Source organism: Nycticebus coucang, chromosome 14 (genome assembly GCF_027406575.1).
Source record: "Nycticebus coucang isolate mNycCou1 chromosome 14, mNycCou1.pri, whole genome shotgun sequence".
Classification (NCBI taxonomy): domain Eukaryota; kingdom Metazoa; phylum Chordata; class Mammalia; order Primates; family Lorisidae; genus Nycticebus; species Nycticebus coucang.
Window position 1 is genome coordinate 7,645,609 of NC_069793.1, and position 15,456 is coordinate 7,661,064.

General features: G+C 48.3%; 1 protein-coding gene across 4 annotated transcripts in view; it reads left to right on the forward strand.

Annotated features, from left to right (window-relative positions):
* The first annotated feature begins 603 nt into the window (after window positions 1-603).
* Window positions 604-15,456, forward strand: part of MARK2 (microtubule affinity regulating kinase 2) — a 75,345-nt gene continuing 60,492 nt past the window's right edge. For all 4 annotated transcript variants that reach the window (XM_053560580.1, XM_053560586.1, XM_053560587.1 and 1 more), the window contains exon 1: window positions 604-1,579. In XM_053560580.1, coding sequence (XP_053416555.1) covers window positions 1,526-1,579 — 54 coding nt within the window. In that variant the 5' untranslated portion in view covers window positions 604-1,525. The remainder of the gene's footprint in view (window positions 1,580-15,456) is intronic.

Sequence of the window (15,456 nt, forward strand, 5' to 3'; positions counted from 1 at the left end):
CCAAGGGGGACAAAGTGAAACTCTTGTCTCGCCTGTGGCTCAGTGAGTAGGGCGCCGGCCCCATATACTGAGGGTGGCGGGTTCAATCCCGGCCCCGGCTAAACTGCAATCAAAAAATAGCCGGGCGTTGTGGCGGGCGCCTGTAGTCCCAGCTACTCGGGAGGCTGAGGCAAGAGAATCGCCTAAGCCCAGGAGTTGGAGGTTACTGTGAGCTGTGTGAGGCCACGGCACTCTACCGAGGACAATAAAGTGAAACTCCGTCTCTACAAAAAAAAAAAAAAAAAAATTCACAGAGCATTTTTCTTTTTCTTTTTTTCCAGCTAGGGCTGGAATGTAGGGCCCTGGGCCCTCCTTCAGCCAATGCGGTGGGAAAGATGTTGACCTGGTCTGGCCTTGCCAAGCCCTGCAGACTAGATGCGGGATGTATGACTGATATATAGAAGCCAAGATAAGTGACGGCAGGTATATAGCAGGCAGACTGACGCTGCGTGACATATGTTGATAGGGTAGACGATAAGAGGAAGATGGGTTTCATGAGCTGACCAAGAGATGAACAGAAACGCAGGCAGGAACCAAAGGATGCCAATCGTAGGGACAGCCAACATTCTTATTTTGTATTTAGTAAAATCATAAACACTCACAGGTAACCCATGCTTCCTGTTCAAGGTTTGAAAATACCCGAAAACTGACGGAAAGAAACGAAGAGACTCAGACTTTGAGAACTATCCCGGGAAACGATCGGGTGATCGGCGAGTGTCGGGTGTTGCCGGAAATGGCCGACGACTGTACTCGGAAGCGAGGCGGGACGGGGGCGTGGCCCGCTCTACACGCGGGGCGGCTTCGGGTGTTTCCGGAAACTACCGAAAACTCGCTTGAAGTGGGCGGGGGCGGCTAGTGGGCGTGGCTGGATGGCTCCAGGGTACCTGGAGTCGCTTCGTAGATTTCCGTAAACAGAGCCGAAGCTTCGCCTTCGGAATCAAGGAGGCGCGCGCGTACCCAGGGGGTTACCTTCTTCGGCTGTTTCCGGAATTCACCCGTAGTCTGTGACCGGGAAGAGAGGCACTCCCCCTCCCGTTCCTAACAGCTTCGGATATTTCCGGCTGTTGCCGGCGGAAAGAGCCGAGGGCCGGCGGTGGTGGCGGCCATGTTGGGAGCAGCAGGTCCGGCGGCGGCTGCCTGTGTGCCGGGCGCGGAGCAGTGCCGCTGAGGGCAGGGGAGGAGCGAGGCAGGCGGCCGGCTGCGGCGGCAGAAAGTAGGCGGAGCGGCGCGGCCCGGCCGAAAGGCGGCACAGCCCAGCCGGGGGTCGGGGGGGGTGCGGTCCGGAGCCGCTCGGAGCGGGCGCGGCCTAGCTCGAGCGGCGCATCCCCGGGCTGGCGTGAGCGGCTGCCCGGCCTCCCCGCACCCCCGGCCGGGGCCCATGCGGCCGGTTCTCCTCCTGTGAGAAGCCCCGCCCGGCCGGGCTCCGCGCCTTCCCTTCCCTCCCTTCCTGTAAGCTTCTCGGTTCCCTCCCTGAGATACCGGCGCCATGTCCAGCGCCCGGACCCCCCTACCCACGCTGAACGAAAGGGACACGGAGCAGGTAAGGAGCCCCGAGGGCTCCCTGAATTCTGTGGCTGGGCCCCTGCACCTTGCAGAGTCTCCTCCCTCCTCCGCCCTCCTCGTGCCCCTGCTGCCACCCTGCAAAGCTTCAGTTGCCCTGTCATCCGGCTTTCGGCTTCGGCCCCGCACATCCCCCTTCCGAGTCCTGACCTGGGACCCACCTTGTCCTGACTCCGAGCTGCACACTTGTCTTTCTGCCAACACCTCTCTTCCCTCACCGCCCTCCTGCGCTCTTCCGTGTCACCTCCCCAGCTTCCCCTTCTCTTCCCTTTTTCTCTCAGGGGCCTTTCTGGTCTTCCTCCACCCACGCTTAAAGCAACCACCCTCTGGCTTCTCGAATAACAAGCACCCCGCGATTTGCCACAGATCGCTGTCCACCTCTCCCTTTATCTCTTGACTTGCTTCCCCTTCGCCCGCACCGGTTCTCCCAGTCCCTGGTTATCACCCTTAGGGTGCTTGCCCCAGAGTGTGTTCTCCATCCCTGTCCCCTTTCAGTTCCCCAGCCTTTTCTCTCCAGCTTCTTTTCCAAATTGTACTCTCCCTCTTGTTTGCAACCCACCAGCTCCACCCTCATCACCTTTGCAAATCGTTCGCCTACTCTTTGCTCATCACTTTCCCTTCTTTCCTCCCGGAGCTCCCTGGCTCCTGGCGCTGGCATTTGTCGCTTCCGTGTTTCCCATACAGCTGTCATGCGCATACTTTTCCCACAGGTTGACTTTGAGGCTTCGCAGGCTTCATCATACCCCTCAGAGTCTTTGGGTCTCTTGTTCTCTTCCCCCGGGTGTTTGGTTTTTAAGTTCTTGGGCCTCCTGTTTATTGCTGTGCAGGTCTACCAGCCTGCTCCCTTGGCTCTTCCTTCCAGTGAAGACACTCAAAACACAACCTGTTGCTCAGTCCTTTCCTGGAGCTTGGTGCATCACAGTTTTTGCCTTTCTGCCTTTGTGTCTACTACACAAACCATGGTGGCTTTCTCTCTCCGCTTTTGTGTCTGTCATTTCTCAGTGTCTTCCTCTTTGCGTGTTGCCTTCCTGTTTCTCCACCTTCACCCCGTCTTCCTTACTATGCTGGTTAATCCGTGTCGCCTTTCATCTCCCTGTTAGTCTCCTGCCTTCTTCACACTATCCTCCTAGTCCCCGCTGTGTACTCCTGTCCATTCCCTTCCTATTGGCTGGTCTTTGTAATTCCCAGGAAGTCCAGGCTTTGGGCAGTCCCAGACTTCAGCCTCACCAGCATCCATGCTCCTTCTCATCCTGGCAATCACTGCTGTCGTTTGTCACCCAGTCCTCAGCCTTTTTGTGTCATCTCACCTCTGAGCTGAGAGGATCCACTTTCCACCCCTTCCTTTTCTTTCACTGTCTCCAGTATCCCCTGCTGACTACTTTGTGTAGAGTCCCCTGCCTTTCTCATACCTTTCTAGGTGGAGACCTTTACTAGGCCAAAGTAACTCAACTTGACAAAGGAGCTCTTCTGCCCTGGGGCTGCGGTGCTTTTTGCATTCTTTTCCCTCTTTACATTCTTTGTTTCCTCTTGTTCCCTTCTTTCTTTGTAACTCTAGCTGCTGTTATATTCCCTTGCATGTTAACATCCTTCTCTGAAAAATTTTACCTCCTTTCATTTCCTGTGTTTTTCTATTTCATTATACCCCTCTCCCCATATCATCTGGGCAGTTAAGAACTCAGTAGGAGTTCTGGACAGAGGTTTTCTCTGCTGGGTTGACCCTTTTATTACTGATGGATTGTTTGCTTCTGGGAATGAAATAGGGGTTGAGAGGGAGGGATGGTTAATTTCCATTTCATCACTGGGTTTGGCAGCTGGTTCTGCATGGGACAGAGGTCTTTGGACACAGAGGAACATGGTTGTCTCTCTCCGTCATTCTCTCCCTTCCTTGCCAGCTGTTTTCTCCCTCCTTTCTGGGAACCACTTTCTCCAGGACTTCTTGAGGTTGCTCATTCCATCCCTTTTCCTCTCACTATCTTTGTTTTAGCAGGTAAGCCCTGCTGAACCAGAGAACTTTCCAGACCTTGATTATGAGTTGGTAGGAGGCGGCCAAGTGACTGACTGGCATCCTCAGGCATTTGGGGAGTGGCATGGAGTGCCTACGGGGGGGGGGGCACGCGTTATGTTCAGTGAAGTAGAATAACAGACTACCTCAATGTGTTTTCTTTGTATTGTTTACTAAATGTAAATGTGTTATTACCACGGTCTTTTTCTGGGTGTATGATGTGTGCATTGATTTCCTCTTCCTTAGGTGCGTGTTGTACTGCTGACTGCATAGTAGGGACTCCACTGTAGGGCACATTCACTGATTTCATGACAGCAGTAATCAGTAACCATTTTGGGATGTAAGCTACTCTTTAATAACTTTGTCCAGAGCATTAGTTACATACATTGTTTTCCTGTTCCAATTATGCATTACTTATCCCATTTCTATTCTTTATGGTGTTAGGTTCCCCTGAGCCACTTCAGAGCGCCTACTGTAGTTCTCAGGGTAGCCAATCACACCATCAACTTAAGTCTCATCTGGCCTGGCATGGTGGCTCACACCTGTATTCCTAGCACTCTGGGAGGCCGAGGTGGGTGAATTGCCTGAGCTCACAGATTCAAGACCAGCCTGAGTCAGAGCGAGACCTCATCTCTTTCTTTTTTTTTTTTTTTTTTTTGGCCGGGGCTGGGCTTGAACCCGCCACCTCCGGCATATGGGACCGGCGCCCTACACGTTGAGCCACAGGCGCCGCCCGAGACCTCATCTCTTAAAAAGAGAAAGAAAGAAAGAAAAAGCCATGTGCCGTGGCGGGCACCTACAGTCCCAGCTGGGAGGCTAAGGCAAGAAAATCAAGTCTTTTTTTTTGTTGTTGTTGTGTTTTTTTTTTTTTTCCTTCGGTTTTTGGCCGGGGCTGGGTTTGAACCCGCCACCTCTGGCATATGGGACTGGCGCCCTACTCCTTGAGCCACAGGCGCCGCCCGAGAATCAAGTCTTAAGGTTGCTGTGAGCTATGAGGACATGGCACTCTACCAAGGGTAACAAAGTAAGACTCTGTCTCAAAAAACAAACAAAATAGCTGGGCGTTGTGGCAGGTGCCTGTAATCCCAGCTGCTCGGGAGGCTGAGGCAGGAGAATCACAGAAGCCCAAGAGCTAGAGGTTGCTGTGAGTCCTTTGACATCATGGCACTCTACTGAAGGCAGTAAAGTGAGACTCTGTCTCTACAAAAACAAACAAACAAAATATAACTTAAATCTCATCCCAGTAAAAGCAGGGACTTGGATGCACCTATTCCAAGCAGGTGCCTGTATTCTTTAAAACAAGAAAAAAGACAAGCAGCAGCTTTTCTGGTCACAAGGCCAGGATGTCAAAAGCACTCGCCTCTGGAATACATCTGCCACCAAGTGAAAGTAAGAAACCTCTTCTTGGTCCTGTTGTGAACCAAGCTAAAGTAGTTGTGAAAGCTCAGTCATTGCAGTCTTTTTTTTTTTTTGCAGTTTTTGGCCGGGGCCAGGTTTCAATTCACCGCTCTGGTATATGGGGCCGACACCCTACTCCTTTCAGCCACAGGCGCCACCCATTGCATAGTCTTAATGTTATGAAATAAAACTCAAGGGATTTGGGCTTGGCGTCCATAGCTCAGTGAGTAGGGCACCAGCCACATAAACAAGGCTGGTGAGAGTTCGAGCCCAGTCCCGACCTGTTAAACAATAACAACTACAACCAAAAAACAGCTGGGCATTGTGGCGGGTGCCTGTAGTCCCAGCTACTTGGCAGACTGAGGCAAGAGAATTGCTTAAGCCCAGGAGTTGGAGGTTGCTGTGAGCTGTGACACATGGCACTCTACCCAGGGCAACAGCTTGAGATTCTGTCTCAAGAAAAAAATTAAATTAAAAAATGCTGGACTCTGACCTCTGCCAGAAGCCAACTCAATCAGTATACTATGCTAGACCAAGACAGCCTTAAGGGGCCCCACTTCCTGTGACTGGAGATCCAGTCGTTCAAATTCTCGTGGGCAAAAAGACTAACAACCCACGCGAGGGTCCTCAAACTGCGGCCCCGCAGGCCACATGAGGCGGTGTGATTGCATTTGTTCCTGTTTTTTCTTTTTACTTTAAAATAAGATATGTGCGGTGTGCATAGGAATTTGTTCATAGTTTTTTTTTTAAACTATAGTCCGGCCCTCTAACAGTCTGAGGGACAGTGAACGTGCCCCATGTTTAAAAAGTTTGAGGACTCCTGCTAGGGCCTCTAACACTACATTCAAAGACAGCCAATGACAGCCATCTGTGGAGGAGTGGGAAGTGATGGGGTAAGCAAAGGTCTAAAGAAAGTAGAGGGCTCATGCCTGTAATCCTAGCACCCTGGGAGGACGAGGCAGGAGGAACTCTTGAGCTCAGGAGTTCAAGACTAACCTGAGCAAGAGCAAGACCCAGTCTCTACTAAAAGTAGAAAAACTGGCTGGGCTTAGAGGCTCACACCTGTATCCGAGCACTTTGGGAGGCCAAGGCAGGTGGATTGCTTGAGCTCTACTGAAAATAGAAAAATTGGCTGCGTTTGCAGCTGAGTGGGTAGGGCACTGGCCACATACACCCAGCCTGGGCAAGCTAAACAACAATGACAGCTACAAAAAAAAAAAAAATAGCCGGGCGTTGTGGCAGGCACCTGTAGTCCCAGCTACTTGGGAGGCTGAAGCAAGAGAACCGCTTAAGCCTAAGAGTTAGAGGTTGCTGTGAGCTATGACGCCACGGCACTCTATCAAGGGCGACATAGTAAGACTCTGTCTCAAAAAAAAAAAAAAAGAAAAAAACTCAAAGGATTTAGTTGGGTTGATTCCCTCCACCCAAGTGTCCTATATCACTGTATTTAGATTTCAGTTATTTAAACTGATTTCACCAGAACATAGATGAACAAACACCACTGGTTGTCTCCAATCTCCTTTCTTGCTCTTCCTCTCCCTCTTTCTTTAAAAATGTGGCTGATGAGAAGCTGTTTCCAGGAGGTCTTTGATCACATCTGAAACACACACAGACAGAAAATGTTGAAGCATAAAAATAAACCTTGTGTTGCAGGGAGATTGCCTGTTTGCTGTGGACTCTGCTTCTAACAGTGAAAGTAGGAGATACCAAAAAAAAAAATCAAGCCCTGTCTTTAAGATGTTTTTTTGACACCTGGCTACATACAGATGAGCTTTTTCATAGCCACAGACTTCTTCCTTCTGTAGAAAGAGGATTCTGACCTGGGGCTGGTAGTTTTGGGGATTCTCAGTCTGTGAGCTAAGCTTTCTATTTGCTTCTTTTCCAAATGGCTCTGCTGGCCTGGAGGCTTGGCAGTAGTGAAAGCAATCAGCAAGATGACTGTTTGTCTTCCAGCCAGCAGCAGCAACAGCAGTAACAAGCAAGTATGGAAAAGGGCCCAACTTCCAGAGTTCACCTGCTAGAGCTTTCTGTAACTCCTGGGGGAGGGCTACGTGGCTCCGGATCTGCCCTATCTCTAGGCCTCAGAAACTATGAGAGGAGAGGGCTCTTAAGAGAACACAGAAGCATTCCAATATCTCCCTCTACCCCTTTCTGCTGGAGTGGGCAAGGGAGGGGACTCCTGTCAATTTTCTAGGGAGTGAGTGGCACTGTTTAGTCTCTCAGTCATAGGAAGAGGAATTTGGAAGTTTTGATGAAGAAAACAAATCTAAGTTACAAGATCCTGTGAAGAACAACTGCCACTCCAAACACAAATATTCATTGGATCCCAGCGTTAATGTTGGCTAAATGTTTTTTGCTTTTGAGATCCTCCAGGTAGGCTGGCTCCGTTAGCAAGGCATTTCACTCCCCAATTCTGTAAGCTGCGCAGCACCATGTCCTGGGTCTGAACTCTGATCTGTTCCTTGATTTTGGCTAGGGGCTCCTTGGTGGTGATGCCTCTGGCTAGGGCTGTGGGTGGATACCGGGCCATGTAGCCTCACTTTCTGCTTGGTACTAGAGATCAGAATGAGATGTTGTTAGAGCAAGGGCGGTAGGAGCCCTGGAGTTCATAGAGTTTCTATATCAAAACACTTGAATCTGCTTAAAGAACTGCACCTAGTAAATTATAATATTTTCTCTCCATTGTGGACTTCAGGAAGTAGCTAAACTGATAGATAAAAGGTAATTGTTGAAGTTTGACCTGCTTCAGATGAAAATGAAGTTTCCAAAGGGATAACTGAATCTAGGGCGGCACCTGTGGCTCAGTCGGTAAGGCCCTGGCCCCATATACCGAGGGTGGCGGGTTCAAACCCGGCCCCAGCCGAACTGCAACAAAAAAAAAATAGCCGGGCGTTGTGGCAGGCGCCTGTAGTCCCAGCTGCTCGAGAGGCTGAGGCAAGAGAATTGCCTAAGCCCAGGAGTTGGAGGTTGCTGTGAGCTGTGTGATGCCACGGCACTCTACCCAGGGCCATAAAGTGAAACTCTGTCTCTACAAAAAAAAAAAAAAAAGGGATAACTGAATCTTTTAGGGTGACCAAAGATAAGGCCAGAGATTCTTTTTAGCATAAATGCCTTTTTTTTTTCTTTTTGTTTTTTTGAGGCAGAGTCTCTCTTTGTTGTCCTCTGTAGAGTGCTGTGGCGTCACAGCTCCTGGCAACCTCAAACTCTTGGGCTTAAGCAATTCTCTTGCCTCAGCCTCCCGTGTAGCTGGGACTACAGGTGCCTGCCACAACACCTGGCTAATTTTTTTTTTTTTTTTTTTTTTTTGGTAGAGACAGAGTTTCACTTTATTGCCCTCGGTAGAGTGCCGTGGCGTCACACAGCTCACAGCAACCTCCAACTCCTGGGCTTAGGCGATTCTCCTGCCTCAGCCTCCCGAGTAGCTGGGACTACAGGCGCCCACCACAACGCCCGGCTATTTTTTTGTTGCAGTTTGGCAGGGGCTGGGTTGAACCCGCCACCCTCGGTATATGGGGCCGGCGCCCTGCTCACTGAGCCACAGGCACCGCCCACCTGGCTAATTTTTTTATTGCAGTGGTCTTTGTTTAGCTGGCCCGGGCTGGGTTCAAACCCGCCACCGTTTGTGTATGTGGCTGGCGCCAGGCCTAGCATAAATGTCTTAAACAGAGCTGATGACTGTGAGGTAGGAAAAGATAGAGAATTTGTTTGCCTGAGAGGTTTACAGGGTTAGATCTGTTGTTAGATCCCTTTGGACAGAAGAACCCTATTCTGAGTGGGTATTTGACCAGGACTAACCGAGGCTTTCATGAACTCTTTCCCATTGAGCACTTAGCCACCTGACCAGCATTTATTTTCTCCCAGGACCTTTCATGATGTTCCTACATATGTATTATGCTGACTTGAATGAATATTTTATGCCTAGAGTGCAGCCAAGCCTCAGACTTTGCGGCCCATTATTGACAAGTGGGGTGGGGGCTGGGTGCTACCTTTGGCCCCATGATAGCGTCTCTGCTAAATGGACTCCCCCAGCAGCACTTTGAAGCCCATTAATGGATTGGGATGAAGTAACCCCAGCAGATCATCTTCCTTTTCTGAGAGTGCCTGATGAGGCTTTCTTGCAGTAACCAGGATCACCTCAGTCTCTGCTTGGTTAATCTATAGACTGGGGCTGCTAGGCCTCTGCTTTGAGAGGAGGTGTGGAAAGGGTTTGATTCCCTTTCAGCTGTGGTGCTGCTGCCAGGTTTATTAGTTTCCCATCAAAGCAAAAATTGAGAGGGATGTGGAAAGGGTGGGTGTTTAAACCTGGCCCTTTCTTCTTCATTAGAAGTTCAGCAAAATGATAAACTAGATAGGTGGCTGAGTTTCCTTCTCTTGATAGGAGATACCAGTATTTATATTCTTTGCACTTGAAGCATACGTTTTCCAGGCTTTCTCCAGTCTTCATGAGACATGAGTGAGTCAGAGAAGTGTTATCTGCTCGTTTTTAGTCCATTTAGCAGGAGAGGGAAGAGTAAGCCTTTGCGATCCCTGTGGGGAGGAAAGTAATCTTGTACCTACTGCTGGCATGGGCAGAGACAGGCCATCCCCAGGTTAGCTCTCCGAGCAGCATGGCACTACCCCATCACAGCCTTTTTGGTGTAGGCCTCTGAAGATCTTTGCTAATCTTTTGGACAGATAGTATAGCTAACCTAAAACACCAAAGTGAATCTCACCTCTTGGTTTCCAGTAATTGCAGAGGAGGCATGCCATTTCCTACTCCTTGCCTCTAGACCAGCTCCTCTTTTGGGAAGTATAAATAGGCTAGTCTTTTTATTTGCATTTCTGTTTTTGTCTAGAATGTTTGAAGTCTCTTGGTCCCTGTGAGGAGTTCTTTCCACAGATGTCTGTCTTTGGGTTGGTACTCATTTCTCCCTACTTCAGTTATTCCTTACATTTCTCACTAGAAAATGGCAAAAGGGGCAAATATAAATGTTTTTCCTCTTGTACACCAAATCATTAATTTTAGGCTTATACACATGTAAAGCAATATGGTCACGCATGATTTGGTAGTAGAGAGGGTGAGGTGGACACTAATACTGATGGCTGGGTGATCTCCAGGGCCATTTGGGCCCGGGGAGAAAGGAGGAGTGTGTTCAATCACTGGCTCCAAGCCACTTTTTGGCCTTTTTTCTTAACTTAAGGAAGGTGGAGCAGACCAGGGGCTTCTCTGTAGAACCAGTTAAGCTGGTTTTGAGTAGCCTCGTCCTATTTTCCTGTGTGCTCTTTGGGAAGTTGGCAATACAAAGGTCTGCCTCCTCTGGGACTGTGTTCCTTCAAGCATGAGTTTGGAAGCCGGCTGTAAACAACCTCCTCCCCCTTTTCCTCCCCAAACATTGAATGGGTCTCTGAGCTTAGCCTCTGCTCCAGGGAGGAGACTTTCTCTACACCCTATACTAAACTTCAGGCAGCTTTGTTTTACACACCTTTCACTAGAAGTTGTAAGACACACTGCTTTTCTTGTGAAGGGGCTCCAGATTCACAGCTTGGCAAAAGGTCCCCAGCCTGGCCAGGAGGCAGGGACTGGGTCTGCTGTGGCTTCTCATTTGTGGATCTGGAAAGGAATTGGGTCTCCTGACGGCTGTGATCTGGCTGCTCAATTCATTAAGACTCCAGACCTTTTGGGACTATGTAGAACTGTCCAGGCCTGCTGGGAAAGAACACAGAAAAGAGTAGTTTCTGATCTTTGGCAATTTGCAGGTGTGTCAGCTGTAAGAAATAGCCTATAGGAAAGGTAGGAACTATCTGTCTGTCACCACATGTGTGATACTTCCTGAAACAGCAGTGGGGAGTTTTTCTCAGGGAGTAAGACCTAGCCAGGCTCTGAGATGCCACCGTCAGCACTGCTAACAGTGCATGGTTGTTGATCCAGTCTCCTGACTAAACAGAAGATTCCCAAGTGTGAAAGTTTGGTAAGTAGTGAGTGAAACTACCTACAGAGAGGGCTCCAGCCAATGTCTTTATCCTTGAATGCTGGCTATACCTGTTGCCTCTACAATAATCCACACAAGGCTTCTTCTGAGTACCATTTGCCCTGAGATTGTCTTGGTAACTGATATCCCATATGCAGAGTGGCTCCCTTTTTCCTCCACCTTTTTTTTTGAGACAGTCCTACTTTGTCACCCTTGGTAGAGTGTTGTGGCATCATAGCTCACAGCAACCTCAAACTCTTAGGCTCAATAGATCCTCTTGCCTTAGCCTCCTGAGTAGCTGGAGCTACAGGCATTTGCCACAAAGCCCGGCTATTTTTTTTTTTTTTTTTTTTTTTTGAGACAGAGTCTCACTTTGTCATCCTTGGTAGAATGCTGTGGCATCACAGCTCACAGCAACCTCAAACTCCTGGGCTTAAGCAATTCTCTTGCTTCAGCCTCCTGAGTAGCTGGGACTATAGGTGCCTGCCACAACACTCAGCTATTTTTAGAGATGAGATCTCATTCTGGCTCAGGCTGGTCTCGAACCTGTGAACTCAGGCAACCACCCGCTTCAGCCTCCCAAGTGCTGGGATTACAGGCGTGAGCCACTGCATCTGGCCTTATTATTTATTTATGTATTTACTTATTTTTATTTTTTAGAGATTGGGTCTTGCTCTTGGTTAGGTTGGTCTTTAACTCAAGAGCTCAAGCAATCCACCTGCCTTGGCCTTCCAGAGTGCTAGGATACAGGTGTGAGCCTCTATGCCCAGCCAGTTTTTCTGCTTTTAGTAGAGACTGGGTCTTGCTCTTGCTCAGGGTAGTCTTGAACTCCTGAGCTCAAGGGTTCCTCCTGCCTCAGTCTCCCAGGGTGCTAGTATTACAGGCATGAGCTGTTGTGCCCAGCCCTCTACTTTCTTTAGACCCCATCACTTCCCACCCCTCCACAGATGGCTGTCATTGGTTGTCTTTGAATGTAATGTTAGAGGCCCTAGTGGGTTGTTACTATCTTTTTGCCCATGATAATTTAAATTACTGGGTCTCCAGTCACAAGGAAGTGGGGCCCCTTAAGGCTGTCTTGGTAGCATACTGATCGAGTTGGCTTCTGGCAGAGGTGAGAGTCCAGCATTTTTTTTTTTTTTTCTTCTTCTTGAGACAGAGTCTTAAGCTGCCGTCCTGGGTAGAGTGCAATGGCGTCACAGCTCACAGCAAACTCCAACTCCTGGGCTTAAGCAATTCTCTTGCCTCAACCTCCCAAGTAGCTGGGTCTACAGGTACCCGCCACAATGCCCAGCTATTTTTTGGTTGTAGTTGTCATTGTTGTTTGGCCGGCCTGGGCTGGATTCAAACCTTAGCCCCTTGAGCTATAGGCGCTGAGCCAAGTCCAGCATTTTTTTTTTTTTTTTGAGACAGAGCCTCAAGCTGTCACACTGGGTAGAGTGCTATGGCTTCACAGCTCACAGCAACCTCAAACTCCTGGGCTCAAGAGATTCTCCTGCCTCAGCCTCCCAAGTAGCTGGGACTACAAGTGCCTGCCACAATGCCCAGCTATTTTTGGGTTGCAGCCATCGTTGTTTGGCGGGCCTGGGCTGGATGCGAATCCACCAGCTCAGGTGTATGTGGCTGGTGCTTTAGCCTCTTGAGCCACAGGCACTGAGCCCAAGTCCAGCATTTTTTGACTTCAAATAAGTGGTTCAACTGTGGTTAAGAGCAGGTTTTGCAGCTTAATTCTGTGGATTGGAATCCTGGGTTAGCCTCTGCTGTGGTTTTAGTTTCCTTAATCCCTCTGTTTGCTGACCCATACAATGGAAGTAGGAACAGTACCTATCTTACAGGTATAGTTGTGAGCATTAAAAGAGTTAATGAGTATAAAGTTTTTAGACCAGCACCTGACACAGCAGAATATTCATTGTCATAATTGTTCCAGTTGAACAACTTAGTGAATTTTCTCTGAGCACCACTCAGCTCAAGGTCAGAATGAGGGATGCATTTTGGAATTCCTCTGTAGTCAGTTAAAGAATTTATTTATTTTTTTTTAATTTGAGATAGTCTCAAGCTGTCGCCATGGATTTAGTCCATGGCATCGTAGCTCACAGCAACCTCCAACTCTTGGGCTCAAGTGATCCTCTTGTCTCAGATTGTCTGTTTTTCGTAGAGACAGGGTCTCGCTCTTGCTCAGGCTGGTCTCAAAACTGTGAGCTCAGGCAGTTCACCTGCCTTGGTCTGCCAGAGTGCTAGGATTACAGGTGTGAGCCGCTGCACTCAGCTCTAACATTTGTTTGCTTATTTTTATTAGTGTTTTTTTGTTTGTTTTGTTTTTTAACCAATCAGCTGTCAGGCAGTTTTATTGATTAAAGGGGGGAACCCCATCCCGTGCCTGCCTGTATTCTCTGTCGTAAATGGTGATGGTGGTGGATGTGCTTTGCTATCGGTGGTTGGAATGCCAAATCCAAAGTCACCAGAGCTGGCTGGGCGCCTGTAGCTCAGTGCTTAGGGCTCCGGCCACATGTACTGGGCCAGCTCAGGCCTGCTAAAACAATAACAAAAAAAGCCAGGCTTTGTGGCAGGCCCCTGTAGTCCCAGCTGTTAGAGAGGCTGAGGCAAGAGAATCTCTTGAGCGCAAAGTTTGAGGTTGCTGTGAGCTATGATGCCCTAGCAGTCTATAAACTGAGACTCTGTCTCAATTAAAAAAAAAAAAAAAAAAAACAAGGTCTGGGTGTTAGAGGGGAAATGGCAGGGTTCCTCTGTGCAGGGTCCCACCAAGTATGGGGATTCCTTTCTTTAGAAAGTACAGAGAGTGGGCGGCGCCTGTGGCTCAGTCGGTAAGGCGCCGGCCCCATATACCGAGGGTGGCGGGTTCAAACCCGGCCCCCGCCAAACTGCAACCAAAAAAATAGCCAGGCGTTGTGGCAGGCGCCTGTAGTCCCAGCTACTCGGGAGGCTGAGGCAAGAGAATCGCCTAAGCCCAGGAGTTGGAGGTTGCTGTGAGCTGTGTGAGGCCACGGCACTCTACCAAGGGCCATAAAGTGAGACTCCGTCTCTACAAAAAAAAAAAAAAGAAAGTACAGACAGTGTTGACCCTGTGGCCTGAGGAGAAAGCTCCCTGTTGCTCATAAAGACAACATGGGAACTTAGCAGCCCGACTGCAATTCCTTTTTCCCTACCAGAGTGGTCTTATTACCTCTGCTTTGAGAAACCTGAAGGGATGCAGCCATTTCTCAGCTGTGCTTATGAATTTGTGGACTTTGAATCTTGGGCTCATATGTTGGTCTGTATTGGTTCCCTGCTCAGTCTTCATCTTCTTGCCATTTTTGGAGCACAGACACATTGTCAGAACAGCAAGTAAGTTGCTTCATGTTGCAGCCGTGGCTGGGGGAAACAAGGTAACAGCTGAACTCACCTGGGACTGTTTCTGTCTGTATTTTCCTCTTGCTTTTGACCCCTCTACTGCCTTGTCTCACTTCTCTTTTTTTTTCCTGTTTGATTTCTTTGAACTCTATTCCTTCATTATTATGTCCATGTTCCCATTCTCGGATTTTCACTCTCCCTTTCCATTTTTGTGCCTTTTTTGTGACATAGCTTAGAAGAGGAATTTTGATAGTCTGAGATCCTTCATGTATAGACCAGACCACCTAGTCTTTTTTTTTTCTCCCATCCTCTGATTTCTGTAAAGTTAAGGATTCACTGCTTTAGAAAACGTGTTCTTTTTATGTCTCTGAGCCACCTTCCTCAATTAAGTCAGGCTTGGTAACCTGACAGCTTACTAGGGACTGCATTCTGGTTTCCCTGGTGACAGGCTCTATGCTAGTTCTGGGCTGTTTTCCTCTGACCCATCAGGAAGCTCGTAAGTTTAGGCCCTGTTTTGGGAGAGATCTGAAGAGGCACTTGTGAATTTTGGACAGTGCAGTATTGAATTTAGTTCTAAATGTGGTCAGGGGACACTGTGGATCACTCAGACACTGTGGATCACTCAGACTCTTTACATGCACAAAGTCAAAAAATTATTTTCATTATGACATTAATACAGTATTTGCCTTTATCACTCTCATTCCCTTGCCAGTATACAGTGGCATGTTCCAGAGGCCAAATGATGGTGTGGTGACATCATCAGTCCCTGGGTAATGAAATGCGTGATTCTGTATTTCTTTGTTTCCTAGAATTTTTAAGGTAGTACTTTAAGGTAAAAATACAGAAGTTTTCAATGATGAGCTGAGTTGGTTTACAGTACTTCTACAATGCTCCTACTAGCTCTCTTTGGTTATAACTGCTGTGATTTTTCTGTAAATTTCATTATTGCCTAATAAGTCATTATTTTGAAACCTCAGCATTTTCCTGGTGCTTTTGAGGAAATACAGCAAGAAGTAAGTACAACTTGTAAAAACTTTTGGTAAAACTTCTAATATTTCAAAATATTTACAACTTATTTTAGCATTTAATTCTATTCTAAAATAGAAGAAAATTTATAACATTTCTCTTATATTTAAGGATGGATTGTTGGCTTAAAAAAGGGAG